The sequence below is a fragment of the Martes martes genome, assembly GCF_963455335.1.
Source record: "Martes martes genome assembly, chromosome: 2".
NCBI lineage: Eukaryota > Metazoa > Chordata > Mammalia > Carnivora > Mustelidae > Martes > Martes martes.
The window spans coordinates 35,487,817-35,514,756 of record NC_137889.1 but is presented as its reverse complement, the minus strand read 5'-3'; the positions used below and the strand labels follow the sequence as shown (position 1 = coordinate 35,514,756).

General features: G+C 34.7%; 1 protein-coding gene across 1 annotated transcript in view; it reads right to left on the bottom strand.

The window, feature by feature from the left end:
- ADAM2 (ADAM metallopeptidase domain 2) overlaps positions 1–26,940 on the bottom strand; it is a gene marked incomplete at both ends in the record, with an annotated part of 147,186 nt that overhangs the window by 40,649 nt on the left and 79,597 nt on the right. The window contains 3 exons of the mRNA XM_080797335.1: positions 9,109–9,304; positions 9,416–9,514; positions 13,517–13,697. Of these exons, the coding sequence (XP_080653461.1) occupies positions 9,109–9,304; positions 9,416–9,514; positions 13,517–13,697 (476 nt within the window). The remainder of the gene's footprint in view (positions 1–9,108; positions 9,305–9,415; positions 9,515–13,516; positions 13,698–26,940) is intronic.

Below are 26,940 nucleotides of genomic sequence, written 5' to 3'. Positions count from 1 at the left end.
GGGGATTAGGGTGCACATTTGTGATGAGCACTGGTTGTTACATGGAAATGTTGAGTCACTATATTGTACACCTGAAACTAATGTATTACACTGTGTGTTAACTGAAATTTAAATAAAAATGTTTTTTAAAAACCCAAAGATTAATGCCCTTTATGGAGAGTGACTTAAAAAACCTCAACTAGGGGTGCCTGGGTGGCTCAGTGGATTAAAGCCTGTGCCTTCAGCTCAGGTCATGATCCCAGAGTCCTGGGATCAAGCCCCACATCGGGCTTTCTGCTCGGCGGGGAGCCTGCTTCCTCCTCTCTTTCTGCCTGCCTCTCTGCCTGCCTCTCTGCCTACTTGTGATCTCTGTCTGTCAAATAAATAAATAAATAAATAACCTCAACAAAATGCTAGTAAACTGAATTTTAAAGCATATTAAAAGCATTACACTTCAGGGTGCCTGGGTGGCTCAGTCAGTTAAGCATCTGTCTTTGGCTCAGGTTATGATACTAGTGTCCTGGGACCAAGCCCTATATCAGAGAGCCTGCTTCTCCCTCTCCCTCTGCCAACTCCCCCTGCTTGTGCTCTCTCTCTAAAATAAATAAAATCTTTTAAATTTTTTTTAAATTAAAAATAAAAGCATTATACTTCATTTACCAAGTGAGATATTTTCCTGCAATACAAGGATGATTCAATATACAAAAAAAGTCAATGTTATACACAAAAATAGCAGAATGGGGAGGGGGAAATGCATGATCATGTCAATTGATGCAAAAAAAAAGCATATTAAAAATTCAATACATTTTAATGATAAAAAACACTTAACTAGAAGTAGAAGGAAAGTCCTTCAATAATAAAGACCATCTATGAAAAACACAATTAGCACAATACTCAATGGTGAAAAATTGAAACCCTTTCCTCTAACAAGGAGCAACACAAGGATGTAAGATTTTGTTACTTATTTAATGTAGTAAAAGTCCTAGTCTAGAGCAAGAGCAAGTAAAAGAAATAACAAACACATAAATTGGAACAGAAAAAGTAAAATTATCTCTCTTCACAGTTCCCCTGATTTCATACAGATAGAAAACCCTAAGGATTTTACACATATACACATCACACACATACAAACACACACACACAAAACTAATAAATTCGGCAAAGTTTCAGGATAAAAAATTAACACACGAAAATCATTTGTACTTTTATACATCAGCAATGGAAAGTCCCAAAAGGAAATTAAGTAAACTATTTGATTTATCAATGTATCAAAAGAAAAAATACTTACAAATAAAATTAACCAGAAAAAAATTGTGAAGTGAAACCCACAAGATGTTGCCAAAGAAAATTAAAGGAAGCACACCAATAAATGGAAGGTTATCCCATGTTTATGGCTTGGAATATAAACTATTTAAGATGGCAATATCACCCAAACTGATCTACAGTTCCAAAGCAAACCTTATCAAAATACCAACATGTCTCTGCAGAAATAGAAAAGTCCATCCTAAAATCTGTATGGAATCTCAAGTGCCTCAAATAGAAAAAACAATCTTGAAAATGGATAACAAACTTAGAGGTCTTATACTTCCTGATTTCAAACCTTACCACAAAAGCTACAGTATTCAAAACAATGTATATTTGCATAATAACACAAAGACAGATATATATATACACTTATAGAGACCCCAGAAGTATGCTAATAATTTTTGAGATGGGCACCCAAACCATTCAATTGGAAAAGGCAGTCTTTTCAGCAATTGGTGTTAAGAAAGATGTATATACACATGCAAAAGAATGAAGTGAAATGCTTACCTACATGATATTCTAAAATTAACAAAAATGGATAAAATACGTAAATGTAAGAGCTACAATTATAAAATTTCTTTTAAAATGATGGAGATTAAGGAGTACACCTGTTTAGATAAGCACTGGGTGTTATATGTAAGTGTTTAATCACTAAATTGTACACCTGAAACTAATATTACACTGTATGTTAAGTAACTGGAATTTAAATAAAAAGTTTAAAATAGGGACGCCTGGGTGACTCAGTTGGTTAAGCAGCTGCCTTCGGCTCAGGTCATGATCCCAGCGTCCTGGGATCGAGTCCCGCATTGGGCTCCTTGCTTGGCGGGGAGCCTGCTTCTCCCTCTGCCTCCGTCTGCCAGTGCTCACTCTCTCTCTCCCTCTCTCTCTCTGACAAATACATAAATAAAATCTTAAAAAAAAAAGTTTAAAATAGTTTTTGTGTGTATAGTTGACACACAATGTTAAATTGGTTGCAGTTATACAACATAATGATTCAACTTCTCTAGGCATTAAAAACTATACAATTCTTAGAAGAAAATATAGAGGAAATGTTTTTTGACATTGGATTTGGTGATTATTTCTTGGATATGATGCCAAAAGCACAGGCAACAAAACAAAATATAGATCAAAATTTTAAGAAGATTTTTACATGAAAATCAATAGTGAAGTCAACTTTAATGGATATGGAGGTTCAGTTTGGAAAATTGAAAAATTTCCTGGGATGGATGATGGTGATATTTGTAAAGTAACATGAATACATTAATGACACTGAATAGTATACTTAAAAATGGTAAAAGTGCTTTTATGTCATGTATTTTTTTCACAATAAGAAAAAAATTCAAGTATAAACCAACAATCCATATATATATATATATATATATATAAAAGGGTAATATACCATGACCAAGTGGTATTTTTTTCCAGAAATGCAAGGCCGGAAATTAAACAGTGTAATGTACTTATCAATAAGCTAGAAGGTGAAAAAAAAATGATCATTTCAATAAACACTGAAAAGAACAGGAAAACCTACCATTTAATTATTGATTAAAAAAAAAAAAAAACTTAACAAAGTGGGTAACAGAAGTGGAATTTCCTTAACCTAATAAAGAGGATTATGAAAAACCGTAGTTAACATCATCCTTAATAATGAAAAACTCAATGCTCAACCTCTAAGATAGGGAACAAGTCAGGATATATACCCTGAGTACTTCACTTAATATTGTACTGCAAGTACTAATCAGGAAAAATACCCAAGTAGAAAAAACAGAAGGCATATAGATTGTAAATTAAGAAATTAAAATATATCCATTTCCTACAACATTTTCTGATATATAGAAATTCTAGGAATCTGCTAAAAATACTTAATAGAACTATAAAGATCTTTAGCAATGTTGCAGGATAAAGATTCAAAATTCAAAATCAATTGATACCTATATACTAGTAATAAACAATGAAATTTTTTAAAATCCTATTTATAAAAGTCAAAAGAATATCAAGAAATATATTTACCAGAAGAACTACAGAGCTTGTATACTGATAATTATTAAACTATAAAACATTTAATTACAATTAACTAAATAAGATACAAATATTGTAAAGACATTTCATGTTTATGGATTGGAAACCTTAATATAGTTGATGTAACATTATACCTCAAATTGATGTACAAATTCAACACAAAATTACTATCAAAATTCCACAGCAGACTTTTTTTGCAGAAATTGACAGTTGATTTCAAAATTCAAGAAATGTGGGACACCTAAGATATCCAAGACAATCTTAAAAAGAAAAAAAAGTTGGAATGCTCACATCCTTGATTTCTAAACTACAAACCTACAGTAATAAAGACAGTGTGCTACTGACATAAGCATATACGTGTGTAAATCAATAGAGTGGACTTGATTGCCCAGAAATAAACCCTTATTTTTTCAATCAAATGATTTTTCAGCAGAGATGCCAAGTCAGTTAAATGGGGGAATAATCATCTTGTCAACAGTGATGCTGAAACAATTGGATATCCGCATTCTAAAGAATTAGGTAGGAACCATTTTTCATACCATATACAAGTTAGCAAAATGGATTCTAGACCCAAATTTAAGAGAAAAACATATAAAAACCCCAGGGGAAAAAGAGGGGTGAGGGAATAAGTCAGGATCTTGGATTAATCAATGCTTTCTTGTTTATAACACCAAAATCACAAGCAGACACACACAAAAAAATAGATAATTTGAACCCCACCAGAATTAAAACTGCATTTCAAAGGTGGCTATCAGGAAAATGATGACATAATATATACAATGAAATACAAGATTTGCAAAACATGAATTTAACAATAAACTGAATACAGATTATATAAAGAACTATTACAACTCAATAATAAAAAAACTAATTAAAATAAATGGCTGAAGGATATAAATAGATATTTCTCCAAACAAGATACAAATGGTCAATAAGTACATGAAAAAATGTTCATCATTAGTCTTCAGGTAAATGTAAATCAATACCACAAGATACCACTTCACACTCATTACATCATCCATGGAATAACATGGATATCAATTCAACTAAACTTAATGCATGAGTTAATGTATTAATCTGGTTCTTAAATTCATTAATCTGTTCTTAAGGAAAGTCATGTCAACATGTATGAAGAAGATACAAAAGCTAAGATGACTTATTTTTGAGATATTAAAATAATTATAAAGGGAGATAAATTAAAATAGCATAAGATTGGCAAAGTAGAGAAAAATTGGCCAAAGGCATGAGAAACATTGACACTTTGGGGTTTAAAAACAACCAACCAATCAGTCAAACAGACTATTTTTAGTAGATACTGCATGGCTGTGCATTCGAGAGTATTAACTGGTGTAGTAAAGGTGATTGATCATCAATAGGCTGTAGTATTAAACTGGATATATGTCAAACAACACACACACAATTACATATATCCTCTCCTTCCCTCCCTTAGCCTCAGGCAACAATTAATTTACTTTCTGTCTTTATATGTTTACCTATTCTGTAAGTTAAATATAGTTGGAATCAGAATCTATGGTCTTTTGTGACCTGCTTTCTTAGCTTAGCATAGGTTTTCAATATTTATTCATATTTGGCAAATATCATCACTTCATTTTTATTAACTAAGTAAAATTCTGCATTTTGTTCACTCATTCATCAGTTGATGGACATTTGGGTTGTTTCTACATTTTGGCTATTATGAATAATGGTATGATAAGGTTTTGTGGGGACATGTTTTCAATTCTCTTGGGTACATATACCAAGGATTAAATGGTTATGTTCAACATTTTGAGGAACACCCAAATTGCTTTCTAAAACAACTGTACCATTTTCTATCAAGCAATGCATGAGTTCGGATCTTGCCATAACCTCACAAAAATTGCTATTGTCTTTTAATTATAGCATATCTTAGTGACTATCTTTTTTTTCCAGTAATGTCTATTTAATTTTTTTCCTTATTTGTTAAACTACATTGTCTTTTTTATTGTTGAATTGAATGTTTATGTATTCTGTATGTGTCCGTATTAAAAATATTGTTTCCAAATATATTCTCCCATTCCTTGAGCTGTTTTTACATTTTCTTGGGGATTTTCTTTGAAGAACAAAAGTTCTTTAAATTTCTGAAGTCCAAATGATTTCTTTTTCTTTTATCACCTGTGCTCTGGGTACCTTATCTAAGAAAACATTGCCTAATCCAAGATCACTAAGATTTATGCATATTTTTTTTCTAAAAGTTTTATAGCTTTAGCTCTTACATTTAGGTCTACAATACATTTTAAGTTAATTCTTCTGTTTGGTATGAGGTAAGGGTTCAAATTCATTCTTTTGCCTGTGAACGTACACTTGTTCAAGCACATTTATTGAAAAGATTTTGTATTTTTGCTCATTACAGAATTCTGGGTGGGCAAATATTTTCTTTTAGGCCTTTATTTTTTTTTTTAAGATTTTATTTATTTGACAGAGATCACAAGTAGGCAGAGAGGCAGGCAGAGAAAGAGAGGAAGGGAAGCAGGCTCCCCGCTGAGCAGAGATCCCGACACGGGGCTCGATCCCAGGGCTCGATCCGGGCTCGATCCCAGGGCTCGATCCCAGGACCCTGAGATCACGACCTGAACTGAAGGCAGAGGCTTTAACCCACTAAGCCACCCAGGCGCCCCTCTTTTAGGCCTTTAGAAGTGTCTTTGTCATCTGGCTTCTGTAACTGTTGACAAGAAATCTGACTCACACTTGCTTTTTAAGTTATTGTGTCTTTTTCTCCCACTCTAGATGTTTTGTTTTCATCCTTTCGTTTTTTGTAGTAGTTTTGCTATGACGTCTTTATGTGTTTTTTCTTTAAAGACATTCTTCTTAAGATTCATAGAGCATCTTGAATTTGTGGGATTAACTTTCATTTTGAAAATTCTTGGTTTTATCTCTTTAAATATTGCTACTTTCCATTCTCTATTTTATCTTTTTAATGACACTTTACTGAATTAGGCAGATTTGGTAAGGTAATGATCACTGAAATCTAATCAGGCAATTAAATGGGCCAGGGCTGATGTACAGTTTTTTTCTGGATCTGCCTCATTGTCTTTGGTGTGACCCATGTAAGCTACTGATTGAAAGCCTTATCAATATTTGTTTTCACTGTAAGTCTGCCCAAGATAAATTCTTACCATTTAGAGAGTCTCGGAACAGCTTTCTAGCCTACTAACACAGGCACTTAAAACTGTAGTGAAATCTTTCAGAAGACTAAGGCTTTCTGGAGCAAGCTTCTTCCACCATTTGGTCTTTGATTATCTTGTGACTGCAGGGAAATTCATAATGCTTTTTTAATGTTCTTAACCTGGTTGACCAAATTGTTGAGCAGCTTCAGAGCTCCAAAAATGTCTCATGGAAAAAATTTTCTATGGTTTTGAAGTCCCCTTAAATTTAACTGCTAAAATTTTTCTTTTTTTCTTTCTATTAGAAGATCTCTGCCTAATCCAAGCCTGATCTTCAACTTTCAAAATCTCCAAATATATCTAGGAAAAACAACTGTCTAACATAAATAAAATATGCAAAATTTCTCTCCTGTTATAATTTAAACAATTAGCTGTCTTTGGTTTCCTTATAGTCTAATAGCTTTTTAAAATACGCCAATAAAATATATCTTAATTTTTCTAGTTATCTTCTCACAGTTATACCTGTCACTACTTGCTAAAAAACTTTCCCAAAATTCATTATTTAGTGCAGGTTTTAAATTTAATGTAATTGCTAAATACTTAAATGTGAATTAGTTGTCTTAGAATTTATTGCCTTATGTCCTTTTTTAAACTCTATTCTTGTCGTCTTTGGAATTAATCAAGTATTTTTATTGTTTTTGTTTTTCTCCTTTATGAGCTTGTAGTTTCACCTTATTCTTATTATAGCTATCTTAAATTATAAAATTAATACTTGACTTATGCCAATTTTTAATTCCACTTTGTGCTACATTTTATTGGAATAATTAAGCTTTGTTTCAGGTTTTTTTTTCCCTTGGTGAAACTATTTTTTTCTATTATTCTTCTTCTAGAGTTTAACATTTTTGACATATTAATATCTCCATTTCATACTATTCTTTATATTTTAAAAGATATATATTTTAAGAGATATGTACATCAGTCAAAAATGAATTTTGCTAATTTCTATGATGATTATTTCTTCTCATTTAATTCTTCTATCTCCTGGCTTAGAATCTCTTTTTTTGGACATCATTCACAACCAGTTTCTACAGAAATAAATTTGGAAAGCAAATTACAGGTGTTCAAATGTGTGCTTTCATATGCTTTTTTATTTTTTTAATTTTTTTAGTATCTACCTATTTAACTTTGGGTGAAATTTGCAATTCTACCTGCCAGCATAAGTTCTACCTTTTCAATGATCTAACCAATACGCTTATTTTTACATTTTAACAAGTATACCTTTCAAATCAGGATTTTCTTTTCCTTTCTCTTTCTCTCTTTTTCTATTTATCTATATGTATGTATAGGTAGATATAGATAGATGATATAGATGAAAAGATAGAGATGGGGTGCCTGGGTGGCTCAGTGGGTTAAAGCCTCAGCCTTTGGCTCAGGTCATGATCCCAGGGTCCTGGGATCGAGCCCTGCATCGGGCTCTCTGCTCAGCAAGGAGCCTGCTTCCCCCTCTCTCTCTGCCTGCTTCTCTGCCTACTTGTGATCTCTGTCTGTCAAATAAATAAATAGAAATCTTTAAAAAAAAAAGAAAAGAAAAAGATAGAAATGGTATAGATAGATAGATAAGAGGTAGAGCTAGATGAAAGAGAGAAAGATAAATGATAGATGATATATTTGATGACAGATTAGATAGATAGATAATAGAAAAATGATAGATGACAGATAGATGATAAAGGGAGATATGGAGAGACAGAGATCTCTTTCTTCAAAATTTTCTTTGTGGTTCAAATCACCCAGTTTCTTGGGAGAGCACTTCACCATTATATGTTTCTTTTCTTTTATCTTTGTGTTGCCTTTCTTCAAACCAATAGTCATTCTATGTTACTATATGTTTATTTTGGGAGTTGATAAACACTTTGCAACTCCTTTTTACACAGAAATTAGAGTAGGCATTTACCTGTTACCATTAAGAAAAGTTTGACCCACCCAGCTATTTTTATGAGTATCTTGAATACTTCCTCTGTTAATTGCTCTTGCTTCTCCTGATTAGAGACATAACATGCTGCTGCCATTGTTGCTGTCTCCATCTACTTCAGCAAATGATTCTGTGTATATTTTGTACCATGGTTTTCCTTTTTGCTTTCAACCTTGGTGCACATATCTTTCAATGATTTCATAGTTACTGGATCTTCATGACCCTTTTTTGGGATTTTCATAAGCTTTTCTTGTAGTTCCCAGGTTTGAATGCATGTATGTGGTTGTGTGTATCTGCATGTATGATTTAAATTGCACTCATATGCCAACTTACATTTATGGCCTTTAATATCCATAGCCATATGTGTTTATTTTATGTTTACTAAGAAAACTGTGGATATAAAGTGAGAGAGGAAAATGTAATTTATGTCCAGTCTGCTTTCTTCCTTCTCAAATGAAGATCTCATGGATTTTGAATGTTTCCCTTTATTATTTTGTGGAAACAATTCATAGCTCTAATTCAGACAACTTGTCTGATTTTTTTCTTACAGTATTTCTTCTTTCTGTAATCCTTTAAAATATTTATACTAAAAAATCTCATTATTTTTTGAAATCACAATTATGTATCAATTTCTATTTTTTTTTTTTTTGGTTTCCAGAAAAACACATATATGGGAAATCAAATTATAATAAATACCTTCACCAAATACATCTGTACATTGTTTTATCCCACTTATACAAGTTCCATTCAGACAAAGCCATTGGTTCTCTCCACATGGATGCCCATTCTGAGCAAAAAAGTTGTCTTGGCATGTCGCAGATGATCCATTGCAGTATTCAGGGAGATCGCATTCATCAGTGGGAGGCCTACATATTTTTCCTATTGTCGAATACTGATGGGGCGAAGTAAATGACATTGAATAAAGCAGAATGTGAACATATAAATATTATTAAGAAGAGACATTGTTCACATAGGCAATTAGAAAATTTAAAAAGGCTCTTACTTGGCAATTTGTACAGCATTTACCAGTATCACAAACTGAGCCAGCTTTTAGTGTACATGTGTCAGGATCACAGCATGTGTTTGACTGAGCTTCACAATCCTGAAAGGCAAACCAAATGCTCTGAACTATCTTCCAATTTTTACTTGCATTAGATAGATATTTTAATGGTAACAGTATATTATATAATATACAGATAGATGCTTAAATCCCATGTTGGCAAACATAAAAAATAAAACCACTTATTGATTTACATAATAGATATTTATTAGTTACTACTCAGTGCTATACTGTGTATCCCTAGAGTAGGTTGGACTCTATTGGTAGTAGGAGTTTCTGAAACCCTGGGGTCCACAAAAAGCGAAACATCAAGCTCTCTGGTGCTTGTAGACAAAGAGACAGTTAAATACAAGACATAAAATAAACAGAAGCTATGATATATCAATTTCATTAGAGTGACTAGTTCCTAATAAACTCTTATGAATCCATTGTATTTTAATAATTCTGTAACTCTTGTGGGATGTCCAAAGTTTACTTTACTTTTAATCCTCTAAAGACAAAGAGCCAGAAATGATTCTAAACATGATTGAAATTATCACCTTTTTATCACTTATGTATATCTTATTATGCCTTGGTTAATGCTATGATTCATCCATGACCAGTGATTTTGTTTTTAAAAATTCAATTATTATGCTTAATGAAAACAACAGATAAGAAAAGATGCTAGATAAACAATGCTTACACACACACACACACACACACACACACACACTTCTTGAATTCCTCAGGATTTGGAATAAGGTTAATTGGACAAAAGTTGCAATAAGAAAATAACAAATACCAAAAATTAATCATGCATTTCACTAATCTTAATATGAATTATATCATAATACTTACTAGGGTAAACTAAATTTGCAGTATTTTCCAGAACTATTTTGTTCTTTCCAGAACAATGTCATTGTTACTTCTATTTATATGAGATTTCAGAGAATAAAGTTATATCACAGGGACTAGCTCAATTATATAACAATTAATAGAGCTAAGATACACAACTGTGAATTTTTACTAGAAATTTTCAATTTCCATTCAGATCCAAACAAGAAAAGACAAGTAGGTATTGGGAAATAATTTCTTAAAAACACATCATCCAACTAGGAATCTAAAAGCTCACTTTCATATTGGGGAATGTACACATGTGTGACTTTAGCTACTGCTGTAGGAACAGCGAGCTTCTTTCATGTCTTGATTTTTTTCACATCCATATGCCCATTATGAGTCTCAGGATCTCTCTCCCTTATCGCATTCCTTTTATCTCAACTCTTCCACTTCTCTCCAATCCAGCAGCTTTATCTAAGACTTTTGTGGGTTAGAAAACATGCTTTTATTGGTTATGTATGGTCCAAATATTTCTTACTTAAATATTGACCTGTATTAAAATATTCAAAGCCACAAGTGTGCCTCATTTTCTTGTTGATTTGTGAAAACTGTATATATCTATTTTCCTGAATGCCAGCAGATCTTAGGTTTGGAAGAAATATGGGCATACCTTAGTTTATTGTGCTTCACTTCATTGCACTTTGCAGATATTACATTTTGTACAAACTGAAAGTGGTAACCCTACATCAAGCAAGTCTATCAGCATCATTTTTCCAAGATCCTCTGTGTCACATTTTGATAATTCTTGAAGTATTTCAAACTTTTTATTTATTATTGTATTTGTTATGGTGGTTTTTCAGTGGTTTTTGATGTTACTATTGCAGTTTTGGGCAGTGTCATGAACGATGCCCTTTTAAGACAATGAACTTAATTGTGAATGCTCTGACTGTTCCACTGGTGAGCTGCTCCTCTTTCTCCCTCTTCTCAGGCCTCCCTATTCCCTGAGACATAACAACATTGAAATATGGACAATTAATAACCGTACAATGACCTCTAAGTGTTCAAGTTAAAGGAAGAGTCTCATGTTTCTCACGTTAAGTCAAAAGCTAGAAATTATTAAGCTTTGTGTGGAAGGCATGTTGAAAGCTGAAATAGGCCAAGAGCCAGGAGTCTTACACTAAAAAGTTAGCCAAGTTTTGAATGCAAAGGAAAAGTTCTTGAAGGAAATTAAAAATACTGCTTCAGCAACACCTGAATGATAAGAAATCAAAATGGACTTAATTGCTGATGTGGAGAAAGTTTTAGTGATCTGGATAGAAGATCAAACCAACCATGCATTCCCTTAAGCCAAAGCCTCATCCAGAGAAAAGCCCTAATTCTTTGCAATTCTATGGAGGCTGAGAGAGGTGAGGAGGCCACAGAAGACCTGAAGAGGGCAGAGGTTGGTCCATGAGGTTTAAGGAAAGAAGCTATATCCATCACGTAAGAGTGCAAAGTTAAGTAACAAAATAGAAACCCTAACAAGTTATCTCAAAGATTGACTAAGAGAATTAATGAAGGTGGCTACACTAAACAACAGGCTTTCAATGTAGATAAAACAGCCTTCCATTGAAAGATGTCGCCTAGGACTTTCACAAGCAGGGTGGAGAAGGTAATGACTGGTTTCAAAGCTCAAAGGATAGGCTGTTGGGGGTTAATGCATCTGATGATTTCTAGTTGAAGTTAATACTAATTTACCATTTCAAAATTTCTAGGGCCCTTAAAAATTATCATAGATCTACTCTGCCTGTGCCCTATAAATGCAAAGTCTGGATGACAGCACGTCTGTTTACACCAAGGTTTAGTGAATATTTTAAGACACTGTTGAGACACACTGCTCAGAATAAAAGAATCTTTTCAAAATATTACTGCTTATTGACAATGCACCCAAGAGTTCTGGTGGAGATGTACAAGGAGATTAATGTTGTTTTTATGATTGCTAACACAACATCCATTCTGCAGTCCATCAATCAAAGAGTAACTTCAACTTACATTTCAAAAGGTTATAATTGCAATACAGAGGATTTCTCTAATGGACCTGAGTAAAGTTGTAAACTTTGTGGAAAGGACTTACCATACTAGGTACCATGAAAAGTATTCAGAAAGCATTAACAGAGATTGGAACAAGTTGATTCCAACCCTCATGAATAACTTTGAGGGGGTCAAGAATTCAGTGCAGGAAGTAATTATAGAAGTGGAAATATCAAGAAAACAAGTAAAGCCTGAAGATGTGACTGAATCACTAAAATCTCATGATAAAACTTCAACAGACAAGGAGTTGCTTCCAACAGATTAGCAAAGAAAGTGGTTTCTTGAGATGGAAACTACTCCCACTGAAGATGATGTGAAGATTGTTGAAATGACAACAAAAGATTTTAAATATTACATAAATTTGTTGATTAAATAGCAGCAGGGTTTGAGAGGATTGACTCCAATTTGAAAGTTCTATTTTGAGTAAAACATCATCATCATCAAACACCATCGCATGCTTACAGAGAAACTGTTTATGAAAGAGTCAATCAATGCAAGAATCTTCATTGTTATCTTATTTTAGAAACTGCCACAGCCACCCAATCTTCAGTAACCACAAGACTAAGTCAGCAGACATCTGCATTAAGGCAAGATTGTGACTTGCTGAAACCTCAGATGATAGTCAGAACTTTTTTAGAAAAAAAAAAAAGTACCAGCAAATGTATTTAGCAAAAAGGGAAAAAAAAAGGTATGAAAAAAAATTAAATTAAATTAAAGGTATATTTAATTAAGATATGAAACTTGTTTTTTACGCATAATTCTATTTCACATTTAATTGACTATAGGATAGTATAAACATAAAACTTTTTATGTACTGGGAGAACAAAATTTATTGTTATATTCACTTTATCATGGTGACCTGGAATGAAACCCACAATATCTCTGAGTTATGCCTATATTCAGGAAGAACACACTTAAGAAGGAAAGTAAAACCTAGGTCAACTCAGAGAATTAATGACCTTGAAAATGACCTTGAAAATCACCTGTATGGATAATCTACAAACCACTGAATCCATATACTGATATATAAGTGCACTTATCAGCTTATTACAATATAAAAGTGTGTTTGACGTATTAGGGAAAATGACCACATAATACTATAAAAATTTATAATTTTTCAAGTAATTCTGCTATATAGTCTTCCAAATGAGTACTAACCTCTGCACTTCCACAGTCACATCGTTCCCCTTGTTCCACTTCTCCATTGCCACAAACTGCAGCTTTGTATGATGGATCTAAGTGTGGCTGATTTTGAAGACATTGGGACTTCGGCTTTGAAATAAAATGTGCAAAATCCTCCATGCTGCAGTTACTAAAGCTCTTCACACCACTGGAATGACTACACATACATCAAACATCAAATTTTTGTTAAGTATTGCTTCATAAATTGTGCCTAGACTTGGAATAAAGCTATTTTATCACATTCCACAAGAGTCAAAATTCTCAATTTTGTTAGTGTCAAACTTTTATTTTCTGTACAAAGGAAGTCAATTGTGCAAGAACTTATATTAAATATTTTTAGTTACAATTAAATAATAAAATTTTATTGTTTCTTATATTACACTCACTTATGAAACTATTTCCTCTTATAGCTCCTACCTCAGAAAGTACTCCATCTAATTCATTTGTTGTTTCTTTTTCTTTTCGTGACTGGTAAATATTATAATAGCCTGTGTTAACAAAAGAGATTGGACTTTTTGCTTTTTTTTTTTTAAGATTTTATTTATTTATTTGACAGACAGAGATCACAAGTAAGCAGAGAGGCAGGCAGAGAGAGAGAGGAGAAAGCAAGTTCTCTGCTGAGCAGAGAGCCTGATGCGGGGCTGGATCCCAGGACCCTGGGATCATGACCTGAGCCGAAGGCAGAGGCTTTAACCCACTGAGCCACCCAGGTGCCCCACTTTTTGCTTCTTTTGCCTATATTTATTCATAGGTAATCTTATTCAGCACTGCATTTTGAATAACACCTATACCTGACAGCTTAGATAGTTGTTTCTCTGACTTAAATAAATTGCCTAAACTTGAGCCCAGTGTCTGATTCTTTATTCACTCAAAGATAACATTTCTAAGCACACATCTAAAATACTATTCTTTTAAATTTGCTACTCTTTATTATTTATTTTATTATTTATTTTAAATTACTACTCTTTATTCTTTTAGTGACATTTATTTTTCTTTAAAATCTTTATTAATGATGAAAATATTATTTATTTGCTCGTTATCTTCTCCTACTAGTTTTTTTAGCTCCAGGAGAAAAGGCATTCCAATCCCTTTGTTCTCTAGCACAGAGTACAGATTTTAATGACTTTTTTAAAAATAAATGAGTCTATGGTGGAAACCATCTGTTGTAAATAGTACATTCTTTGGTTGCTGTTACATTATGACTTTTATTATTCTGAATAGTATTAACACATGAAAAGATTATATTCAGAAAGGTTTATAATTTGATGACAGATTTAGCCAATGTGAAGTTACTGGATTTTTAAGGCAATAGACTCAAATCATAGTCCTTTGGGTTAGGACAGGGAATGTTATTTACAGGAGGCTCATGAACAAATCAGGGATTTTTAATGAATTACCAATTTTTTTAGAGGTCACATCCTGGTTGAACATACTGTTCAGTTATAATAACCACAAATAATGGCTTTATTGTTACATTGCAAATAATTCAGATGATTTCTATCTAAATACCAAAAAGCAAAAGAAAAAAAAAGTGATACAGCATTATATTACTTAAAACAAGGCAATGTAAAATATGTTTATTATGTGTAACTGGTTTATAGGGAATACACTTCTAGTAGTAAAATCAATGTCACTAAAAGAAAATATCAATCATAATTATATCCAACTAGAGAATTTATTTGCAGCTTGAATCTTTGCAAACATTTGTTGGACATTCCAATTCTCCATTCTCTGTTTTCCTTGATAATAGATCTTCTGATTTTCAGTTGAATACAGGACTTCCTTGTACAATCCTTACATTTCTTAGCCTTTCATAAAATTAGGAGTATACTTCCATAAACGTCAGATAATCAGCGTAAAACAAAACCGTATGTTTAAATTCTAGAAAGTAATATTGACAACCATGCTTTCATTCTATTGGTGACTACACTTTTTGTTAATTGTTATAGTTAAAGCTTCCATCATGAACTATGAGATGATCTTGGATAAGAAAGCCACTGTGTAAAATTAATGTGAAATTAATAGTGAAATTCTGTGCAATTAATACAATGCTAATTCCCAAAAATAAAATAAACTTCTTTTTGATTTAAGCCATTATTACTTTGGGATTTCTGTAACTTCCACTCAAATCTAAATATAAATTCCATCCCAAAAAATACAGATCTCAATCAGGGCATTGTTGTTTTAATCACATTTCAAACACTCATTTTCTCACCACTCACCACAAAATTGCAAAGTATTGACAGCAAGGTGCAGGATTCTCATTACAGTGAGGTAGAGAATGCTACAATAGATCATCTTTTGCTTAATCCATAAACAAAATATGTGTCCAATATCTCCATTTTTTTAGAGGAAGCAATACTCATCAGAAATAAAATGAATAAAACCCTTTATTCAAATATAACTGAGGAGAAGTTATTAGAGCATTTTGATTACCAATTGAAAAAGAAATATACTTCAACACATACTCTTTCTGTAAAGTTTGTAAATCATGGAGATAATCAAGCAAAAATGGGGAATAAAAGGATAAAAATAATTACTATCATTAAATAAGTCAAAATGAATTTCAAAATATGTACATCTAAAATAATAAATATTAAATTAAGAAATTAATAACAAAAAGGCATCCAGATGATCCACAAATATTTGAAAATCAGTGGACATACTCCTATTTTTTTAAAGATTTTATTTATTTATTTGACAGAGAGAAAGACAGTGAGAGAGGGAACACAAGCAGTGGGAGTGGGAGAGCGAGAAGAAAGTCTCTGTGGAGCACAGAGCCCCATCCGGGGCTCAATGCAGGGCTCGTTGCACGGCTTGATCCCAGGGTCATGGGATCGAGATCTGAGCTGAAGGCAGATGCTTAACCACTGAGCAACCCAGGTGTCCCCAACTGACATACTTCTAAACCAAACTACTAGACAAAAAAAAAAAAAAAAAAAAAAAAAAAATCACAAAGTAAATGAAAATATTTTAACCAAATAAAAATATATATAAAATTCAAAATGTATGGTATACAACTGATGTTGCAGTTAGAGGGAAACATATAGCTTTAAAGGGCTTACACAAAAAGAAAGAAGGTTTAAAATTAAATATTTGCATTTTCACTTTAAAAATCTAGGGGGAGGGGAGACAAGATGGCAGGGAAGTAGGAGGAGGCGCCTTTTCAACCTGTACCCTAAAGTGAGCTGATTACCTACCAAAGAACTCCGATCACCCGTGAAATCAGCCTGAGATCAGAATTATACACGTCTGGATCTCTACGGGGGGGCAGAAGACGCCAGTGGGCAGTGCTCAGAAGAGTTCCAGGGTGCACCTTGACTGCACCACGGTCGATACATCCAGCTACATCTGTCCAGTCATCTCTCACCAAAATGAGTAGGAGGAGGAATCCCCAACAGAAGAAAAATACAGAGGATGGGCCTTCTGCAACAGAGCTAACGGCTATCAACATAGACAATATGTCGGAAAGAGAATTCAGGCTAACAATTATCCAGGCAATAGCTAGGTTGGAGAAAGCCATGGATGACCAAATGGAATTGATTAAGGCAGAATTGAAAGCGACCAGGGATGATGTTCATAATGTTAGGGCAGAGCTGAAGGCCACCAGGGATGAGGTTCACAATGCTCTCAATGAGTTCCAATCTAATCTAAATTCTCTAAAAGCTAGGGTAACTGAGACAGAAGATAGAATTAGTGATCTGGAGGACAAACAGATAGAGAGAAAGGATCAGGAGGAAGCCTGGAACAAACAGCTTAGAAGCCATGAAAACAGAATCAGGGAAATAAATGATGCCATGAAACATCCCAACGTCAGAATTATTGGAATCCCTGAAGGGGAGGAGAAAGAAAGAAGTCTAGAAGATATAGTGGAACAAGTTCTTCATGAAAATTTTCCCAATCTTGCGAATGGAACAAGTGTTCATGTACTAGAAGCAGAAAGGTCTCCCCCCAAGATTATAAATTCAAAAAAAACATCCAGGCACCTCATAGTAAAATTGAGGAATCATAATTATAGATACAATCTCTTGAAAGCCGCTAGGACAAAGAAGCTCCTTACGTATAGAGGAAAGCCCATCAGAATAATGTCAGACCTGTCCACAGAGAACTGGCAAGCCAGAAAGGGCTGGCAAGATATATTCAGGGCATTAAATGAGAAGAACATGCAGTCAAGAATACTTTATCCAGCAAGACTGACATTCAAAATGGATGGAGAGATAAAGAGTTTCCAAGACCGGCAAGGCTTAAAAGAGTATGCGACCACCAAGCCGACACTGCAGGAAATATTAAGGGGGTTCAATAAAAGAGGAAAAACCCTAAGAATAGCATTGAACAGAAATATAGAGACAATCGACAGAAAGAAAGACTTCAAAGATAACACAATGTCAATAAAAACCTATCTCTCAATAATCACACTCAATGTGAATGGCCTAAATGCACCCATAAAACGACACAGGGTTGCAGATTGGATAAAATGACAGGACCCATCCATATGTTGTCTACAAAAGACCCATTTTGAACCTAAAGATACACCCAGACTGAAAGTGAAGGGATGGAGAAGCATCTTTCATGCCAATGGGCCTCAAAAGAAGGCCGGGGTAGCGATTCTCATATCAGATAAATTAGATTTTAAACTAAAGACGGTAGTCAGAGATACAGAAGGACACTACATAATTCTTAAAGGGACTATCCACCAAGATGATCTAAAAATTGTAAATATCTATGCCCCCACTATGGGAGCAGCCAATTACATAAGAAAACTATTAATCAAGATAAAGAGTCATATTGATATGAATACATTAATAGTAGGAGATCTTAATACACCTCTCTCAGAAATAGAGAGATCATCGAAGCAGAAAATCCATAAAGAAATAAGAGCATTGAAGGACTCATTGGACCAGATGGACCTCATAGATATATACAGAACATTCCACCCTAAAACAACAGAATACTCATTCTTCTCAAGTGCACATGGAACCTTCTCCAGAATAGACCACATACTGGGTCACAAATCAGGGCTCAACCGATACCAAAAGACTGAGATTATTCCCTGCATATTCTCAGATCACAATGCTTTGAAACTGGAGCTCAATCACAAGGAAAAGTTCAGAAGGAACTCAAACACCTGGAAGCTAAAGACCACCTTGCTTAAGAATGCTTGGATCAACCAGGAGATCAAAGAAGAACTTAAACAATTTATGGAAACCAATGAGAATGAAGACACTTCACTCCAAAACCTATGGGATACAGCAAAGGCGGTCCTAAGGGGGAAATACATAGCCATCCAACCTCAAAAAAACTGAAAAATCCAGAATACACCAGTTGTCTCTACACCTTAAAGAACTGGAGAATCAACAACAAATCAAACCAACTCCACACGTAAAAAGGGAAATAATCAAGATTAGAGCAGAGATCAATGAGGTAGAAACCAGAGATACAGTAGAACATATCAATGAAACTAGAAGCTGGTTTTTTGAAGGAATCAATAAGATCAATAAACCATTGGTCACACTAATCCAAAAGAAAAGAGAGAAAGCCCAAATTAATAAAATTATGAATGAAAAGGGAGAGATCACAACTAACACCAAGGAAGTAGAAACAATCATCAGAAGTTATTATCAACAGTTATATGCCAATAAGCTAAGCAACCTAGAGGAAATGGATGCATTCCTGGAAAACTATAAACTCCCAAAATTGAACCAGGAAGAAATTGACAACCTGAATAGACCGATATCTAGTAACGAGTTTGAAGCAGTGATCAAAAACCTCCCAAAAAACAAGAGTCCAGGACCCGACGGATTCCCTGGGAAATTCTATCAAACTTTCAAAGAAGAAATAACACCTATTCTCCTGAAGCTGTTTCAAAAAATTGAAGCAGAAGGAAAACTTCCAGACTCTTTTTATGAAGCCAGCATTACCCTGATCCCCAAACCAGGCAAAGACCACACCAAAAAGGAGAATTTCAGACCAATATCACTGATGAATATGGATGCTAAGATTCTCAACAAGATCCTAGCAAACAGGATCCAACAGCACATTAAAAAGATTATCCACCATGAACAGGTGGGATTCATCCCTGGGTTACAAGGATGGTTCAACATTCGCAAATCAATCAATGTGATAGAACAAATCAATAAGAGAAGAGAGAAGAACCACATGGTCCCCTCAATTGATGCAGAAAAAGCTTTTGAAAAATCCAGCATCTGTTCCTGATTAAAATGCTTCAAAGTATAGGGATAGAGGGAACATTCCTGAACTTCATCAAATCTATCTATGAAAGACCCACAGCAAATATCATCCTCAATGGGAAAAAGCTTGCAGCCTTCCCGTTGAGATCAGGAACACGACAAGGATGCCCACTCTCACCACTCTTATTCAACATAGTATTAGAAGTCCTAGCAACAGCAATCAGACAACAAAGAAAAATAAAAGGTATCCAAATTGGCAAGGAAGAAGTCAAACTCTCTCTCTTCGCAGATCACATGATTCTTTATATGGAAAACCTGAAAGACTCCACCCCCAAACTACTAGAGCTCATACAGCAATTCAGTAATGTGGCAGGATACAAAGTCAATGTCCAAAAATCAGTGGCTCTCTTATACACTAACAATGAAAATACAGAAAGGCAAATTAGAGAATCGATTCCATTTACTATAGCACCAAGAACCATAAGATACCTCGGAATAAACCTAACCAAAGAGGTTAAAGATCTGTACTCGAGGAACTACAGAACACTCCTAAAAAAATTGAAGAAGACACAAAAAAATGGAAGACTATTCCATGCTCTTGGATCGGAAGAATAAACATCGTTAAAATGTCTATACTGCCCAGAGCAATCTATACTTTTAATGCCATTCCGATCAAAATTCCACCAGTATTTTTCAAAGAGCTGGAGCAAATAATCCTAAAATTTGTATGGAATCAGAAGAGACCCCGAATTGCTAAGGAAATGTTGAAAAACAAAAATAAAACTGGCAACATCACGTTACCTGATTTCAAGCTTTACTACAAAGCTGTGATCACCAAGACAGCATGGTACTGGCATAAAAACAGACACATGGACCAGTGTAACAGAGTAAAGAGCTCAGATATGGACCCTCAACTCTATGGTCAAATCATCTTCGACAAAACAGGAAAAAATATCCAGTGGAAAAAAGACAGTCTCTTCAATAAATGGTGCTGGGAAAATTGGACAGCTATATGTAGAAGAATGAAACTTGACCATTCTCTTACACCGTACACAAAGATAAACTCGAAATGGATAAAAGACCTCAACGTGAGACAGGAATCCATCAGAATCCTCGAGGAGAACATAGGCAGTAACCTCTTTGATATCAGCCACAGCAATTTCTTTCAAGATATGTCTCCAAAGGCAAAGGAAACAAAAGCGAAAATGAACTTTTGGGACTTCATCAAGATCAAAAGCTTCTGCACAGCAAAAGAAACAGTCAACAAAACAAAGAGGCAACCCACGGAATGGGAGAAGTACAGACAAAAGGTTGATATCCAGGATCTATAAAGAACTCCTCAAACTCAACACACACAAAACAGACAATCATATTAAAAAATGGGCAGAAGATATGAACAGACACTTCTCCAATGAAGACATACAAATGGCTAGCAGACACATGAAAAAATGTCCATCATCACTAGCCATCAGGGAGATTCAAATCAAAACCACATTGAGATACCACCTTACACCAGTTAGAATGGCCAAAATTAGCAAGACAGGAAACAACGTGTGTTGGAGAGGATGTGGAGAAAGGGCAACCCTCTTACACTGTTGGTGGGAATGCAAGTTGGTGCAGCCACTTTGGAGAACAGTGTGGAGATTCCTCAAGAAATTAAAAATAGAGCTTCCCTATGACCCTGCAATTGCACTACTGGGTATTTACCCCAAAGATACAGATGTAGTGAAAAGAAGGGCCATCTGTACCCCAATGTTCATGGCAGCAATGGCCACAGTGACCAAACTGTGGAAAGAACCAAGATGCCCTTCAGTGGATGAATGGATAAGGAAGATATGGTCCATATACACTATGGAGTATTATGCCTCCATCAGAAAGGATGAATACCCAACTTTTGTAGCAACATGGACGGGACTGGACGAGATTATGCTGAGTGAAGTAAGTCAAACAGAGAGAGTCAAGTATCATATGGTTTCACTTATTTGTGGAGCATAACAAATAATATAGAGGAAAAGGGTAGATGGAGAGGAGAAGGGAGTTGAGGGAAAGTGGAAGCAGAGGTGAACCATGAGAGACTACGGACTCTGAAAAACAACCTGAGGGTTTTGAAGGGGCGGGGGGTGGGAGGTTGGGGGAACCAGGTGGTGGGTATTAGGGAGGGCACAGATTGCATGGAGCACTGGGTGTGGTGAAAAAACAATGAATACTGTTACGCTGAAAATAAATAAAAAATTTAATAAAAAAAATAATACTATAAAAAAAAATCTAGGGGGAAAAACTAGTTTACCCCAAACTATGCATAGAATTAAGAAAATAAACTGGACAAGTGACAAAAGTTAATAAAATCAAAATAAAGCTTTGTTAAAAATCAATTGATTTGATAAAATCCAAATTGGAATGATTAAGAAAAAAAAAAAAAAGAAAAGAAAACACAAATTGTACCAGAGATAAAAGAAGTAATACCACTAGAGTTTCCAGTGACTTTTAAAGAAAAATAAATGGAATTCAGGCTTGGGAAGATGCAGAGTAGGAGGACCCTAAGCTTACTTCATCCCATTTTACAAATAGACATCACTCTCATCCCATTAATAAATCAGAGAGTGATCCAAAGACTAGCCAAATAAACTCCATGACTAAATATAGAGAAGAAGCTACATCAGAGAGGTTAAAAAGGGCAGAAATGGTGGTCAGGAGCTGTCCATAAGAAAAGGGGAGCTGCAGGCTCTGAGAAGGGAAAGTACCAGGGGGCCCACATGGAGGGTAGTGGGAGTGAATCCCCATAACATCTGCCTTGAAAACCAGAGAGGCTGAATATCATGAACTTGTATAACCAGGACTTGCAGCCTGGAACTTCAGAAGTTTGGGTGAGCCAGAGAGTGAGTAAATAAATGGATCCTCACCCTTAAAGAAACAGAAGCTCTCAGAGAGACAACATAGAAGTGACAATTTGCACAACAAAGAAGCAAATGAGAGGAAAATTAGTTTATACTAATTTCAGAGTGTGATGAGGGACTTCTCCAGCAACAAAAGACCTAGCAGGCTCCATTCTCTTCCCTTGCAATCTAGCATAAACATAGAGCCACCTATGGGAGATGATACTGCACTGAAACTTGCTACCTAACTTGCTAGCAGTGTTCCCTGTCCATGAGTTCTCCGGAGGAACAACACCGTCCAAGGTTGCCAGCCTTAGCCTGGGCTCAGTGCAAGTTTTGTTAACTCCACACATGTCCTCTCCAGTTGCCTCAAGAATAGTATCCACAAAAACACATGCCATACTGGGTGTCCACTACACTGTGAGGGATCTGGCCTATGACTAGCAGCTCAGTGCAAATTTTGCTAAAGTCACTGCTCCACCCTTGCAGTCACATCCCTTCAGAGCCAGCCTGCCTGGGTCTCACTAACACCACAGAGAGCAAGCACAGCCCACAACAGGTAGAGAGCCAGTGTAGACATCTGGACTGAAAGATAAAGCAACTCAAACACAACGGCACGATGCAGACAACACACATAGAAGACTCCCTTGAAGTGCGAGATTCTGGTGAACAGGAAACACTGCACTGCAAGACACTACAGGACCTCTTCTTCATACAGGCACTAAGATGCAGAAGATGTAACTGGCTTTCCTAACACAGAGAAATAGACACAGAGAAGTACACAAAATGAGACAGAGAGATATGTCCCAAATGAAAAACATAACAAAATCATAGCAGGAGATTTAAGTGAAACAGAAATAAGTAATATGTCTGATAGAGAATTTAAAATAATGATCATACAAGGTTACTCACCGGACTTCAGAAAAAGTGGAGGATACCAGTGAGAACCTTGACCAACAGATACAAAATAATATATCAGAGATGAAGAACTTAATAAGTTAAAAACAAAATAGATGGAATAAATAGTATACTACAGGAAGTAGAGGAATATATCAACAACCTGGAAGATAGAGTAATGGAAAGCAAGCAAGCTGAACAGGTGGGAGACAAACATACTGCATAATGAGAACAGACTCAGAGAACTCAATGACTCCATCAAGCATAATAACATTTATACTATAGGGATCCCAGAAGGAGAAGGGTAAAGAATAAAATGTATTTGAAGAAGTAATAGTTGAAAGCTTCACAAATCTGCGGTAGGAAACAGATCCAGATTCAGAAAGCAAAGTTCCCCTCAACAAATTCAACCAAAAGAGGTCCACACCAAGACACCTATTAATTAAGATGGTTTAAGAAGAAAGAAAAAAATAGGGATAAATAATTGTAAAGGTTGTGAGAGAAAAGAAGATGGGTACATAAAAAGGACACTTCATAAGGCTATCAGCCTATTTTTCATCAGAAACTTTGCAGGTGGGAAGAGAATGGCACAATATATTCAACGTGTTGAGAGGGAAAAATCAGCGGCCAAGAATACCCTATCCAGCAAGATTGTCATTCAGAATAGGAGAGATAAAGCGATTCCCAGACAAACAAAAGTTAAAAGAATTGATGACCACTAAACCAGCCCTACAAGAAATGGCACGGGAGACTCTGTGAGTGGAAAACAAAAACCATCAGTAAAAGTAAGAAAATAGGAAGAACAAAAGCCAAAAAAATGAATTATACCTGTAAAAATCAGTCAAGAGAAGCAAAAAATAAAAAGATGTGAAATATGATACCAAATACGTAAACATGGAGGTGAGAGGAGTAAGAATGAGATCAAAATTAAGTGATTATTAGCTTAAAATAGACTGCTATATGGAGAGGATGTTCTGTAAAAATCGAATAGTAGAATAGAATAGTAGAATAGAAAGAATAGTAGTCTTTTTCCAAAAATTTAAAAAAAAAAGTAATAGATTTAAAAAAATGGTTATCTTCACTTGTATTCATCACTAAAGAAAACCAGCAAAACATGACCAAGAGAAAGAGAAGAAAGAATCAGAGAAAAACTACAAAAACAATGAGAAAACAACTAACAAAGTGGCAATATATATATATATATATATATATATATATATATATCAATAATTATTTGGAATGTAAATGAACTAAATGCTGCTCCAATCAAAAGACATAAAGTGAGAGTGTATTAAAAAAAATACCCTTCTATATGCTACTTACAAGAGACTCATTTCAGAACTAAAGACACCTGTAGTTTAAAAGTCAGGAGATGTTTAAATAACAGCTGTTGGCCAGGATGTGGAGAAAGGGGAACCCTCCTGCACTGTTGGTGGGAAGGCAAATAGGTACAGTCACTCTGGAAAACAAGATCCTCAACAAGTTAAAAATAGAACTACCCTATCATCCAGCAACATGCAAGTTAAATAACATAATATTAAACACTGAATGAGTCAATCAAGTAATCAAAGAAGAAATCAAAAATACATGGGAAAGAATGAAAATGAAAACACAGTGATCCAAAACCTTAGAATACAGCAAAAGCAGTTGTAAGGGGGAAGTATATAGCAATACAGGCCTACCTCAAGAAACAAGAAAAATCTCAAAAAAACAACCTAACCTTACACTTAATGAAACTGGATAAAGGAGAACAAATAAAACCAGCAGAAGAAAGGAAATAATTAAGATTAGAACAGGAATAAGTGATACAGAAACTAAAAAAAAATGAAGGAAGTGGAGGAGGAGGAGGAGGAGGAGAAGGATATCGATGAAACCAGGAGCCAGTTCTTTGGAAAGATCCACAAAATTTATAAACCTCTAGCCAGACTTATGAAAAAAAAAAGATTCATATAGACAAAATCACAAATAATGGGAGAAATAACAACCAACACCAGGGAAATACAATTGTAGGACAATATTATGAAAAACAATACAACTGGGTTTTTTTCAAGATTTTATTCATTTATTTGACAGAGAGAGCAAGAGAGCACAAGCAGAGAGACCAGCAGAGGGAGAGGGATAAGAAGCAGGCTCTCCACTGATCATGTGGGACAAGATCCTAGGACCCTGGGATCATGACCTGAGCTGAAGGCAGATGCTTAACCATCTGAGCCACCCAGGCACCCCTGAAAAGCAATACAATCATAAGAGAATATTATAAAAAACTATATATACCAAAACATTAAACAACCCAAAAGCATGGATAAATTCCTAGAAAAATATAAACTACCAAAACTGAAATAGGAAAAAGTAGAAAACTTGAACAGAGCAATAACCAGGAAGATCAAATTAGTAATCAAAAAACCTTCAACAAACAAAAGCCTGAGCTGTATGGCTTCACAGGCAAATTCTACCAAACACTGGAAGAAGAGTTAATATTCTTCTCAAACTATTCCTGAAAAATAGAAAATGAAAGAAAACTTCCAAATTCATTCTATGAGGCCAGCATTACCCTGATACCAAAATCAGATAAAGACTCCACTAAAAAAAAGAGAAATACATGCCAATATCACAGAAGAAAATGGATGGAAGAAATTCTCAATAAAATACTAGCAAATTAAATCTAACAGTATATTTAAAAAGTCATTCACTACAATCAACTGGGATTTTTCCTGGTTTGCAAGGGTGATCCAATATTGACAAATCAATCAACATGATATATCACATCAGTAAGGGAAAGGATAAAAACCTTTGAATCATTTCAGTAGGCACACAAAAAAAGCATTTGATAAAGTACAAATTCCATTTATGATTTAAAAAAACCTCAGCAAAGTAGGGATAGAGGGAATATCCCTCAATATAATAAAGGTCATATAAAAAAAACCCCACAGTGAATATTATACTCAATTGGGGAAAACTGAGACCTTTCCCTTTAAAGTGAAGGACAAGACAAGGATGTCCATTCTCACCACCTTTATTCAACATAGTACTGGGAGTCCTAGCTTCGGCAATCAACAATAAAAAGAAATAAAAGGCATCCAAATTGGAAAAGAAGAAAACTCACTTTTTGCAGATGTCATGATACTACATATAGAAAACCTGAAAGACTTCACCAAAAACTACTAAAACTGAAAAAAGAATTCAGTAAGGTCATAGGATTTAAAATCAATGTACAGAAATCTGTTGCATTTCTATAAGAAAGCAGCAGAAAGAGAAACTAAGGAACTGATCCCATTTATAACCGCACCTTAAATAATTAGATTCTTAGTAATAAACATAACCAAAGAGGTGAAAGACCTGTACTATAAAAACTATAGAACATTGATGAAAGAAAGTGAAGGTGACACAAAAAAATAGACATTCCATGCTCATAGATTTGAAGAATAAATTTTGTTAAAATGTA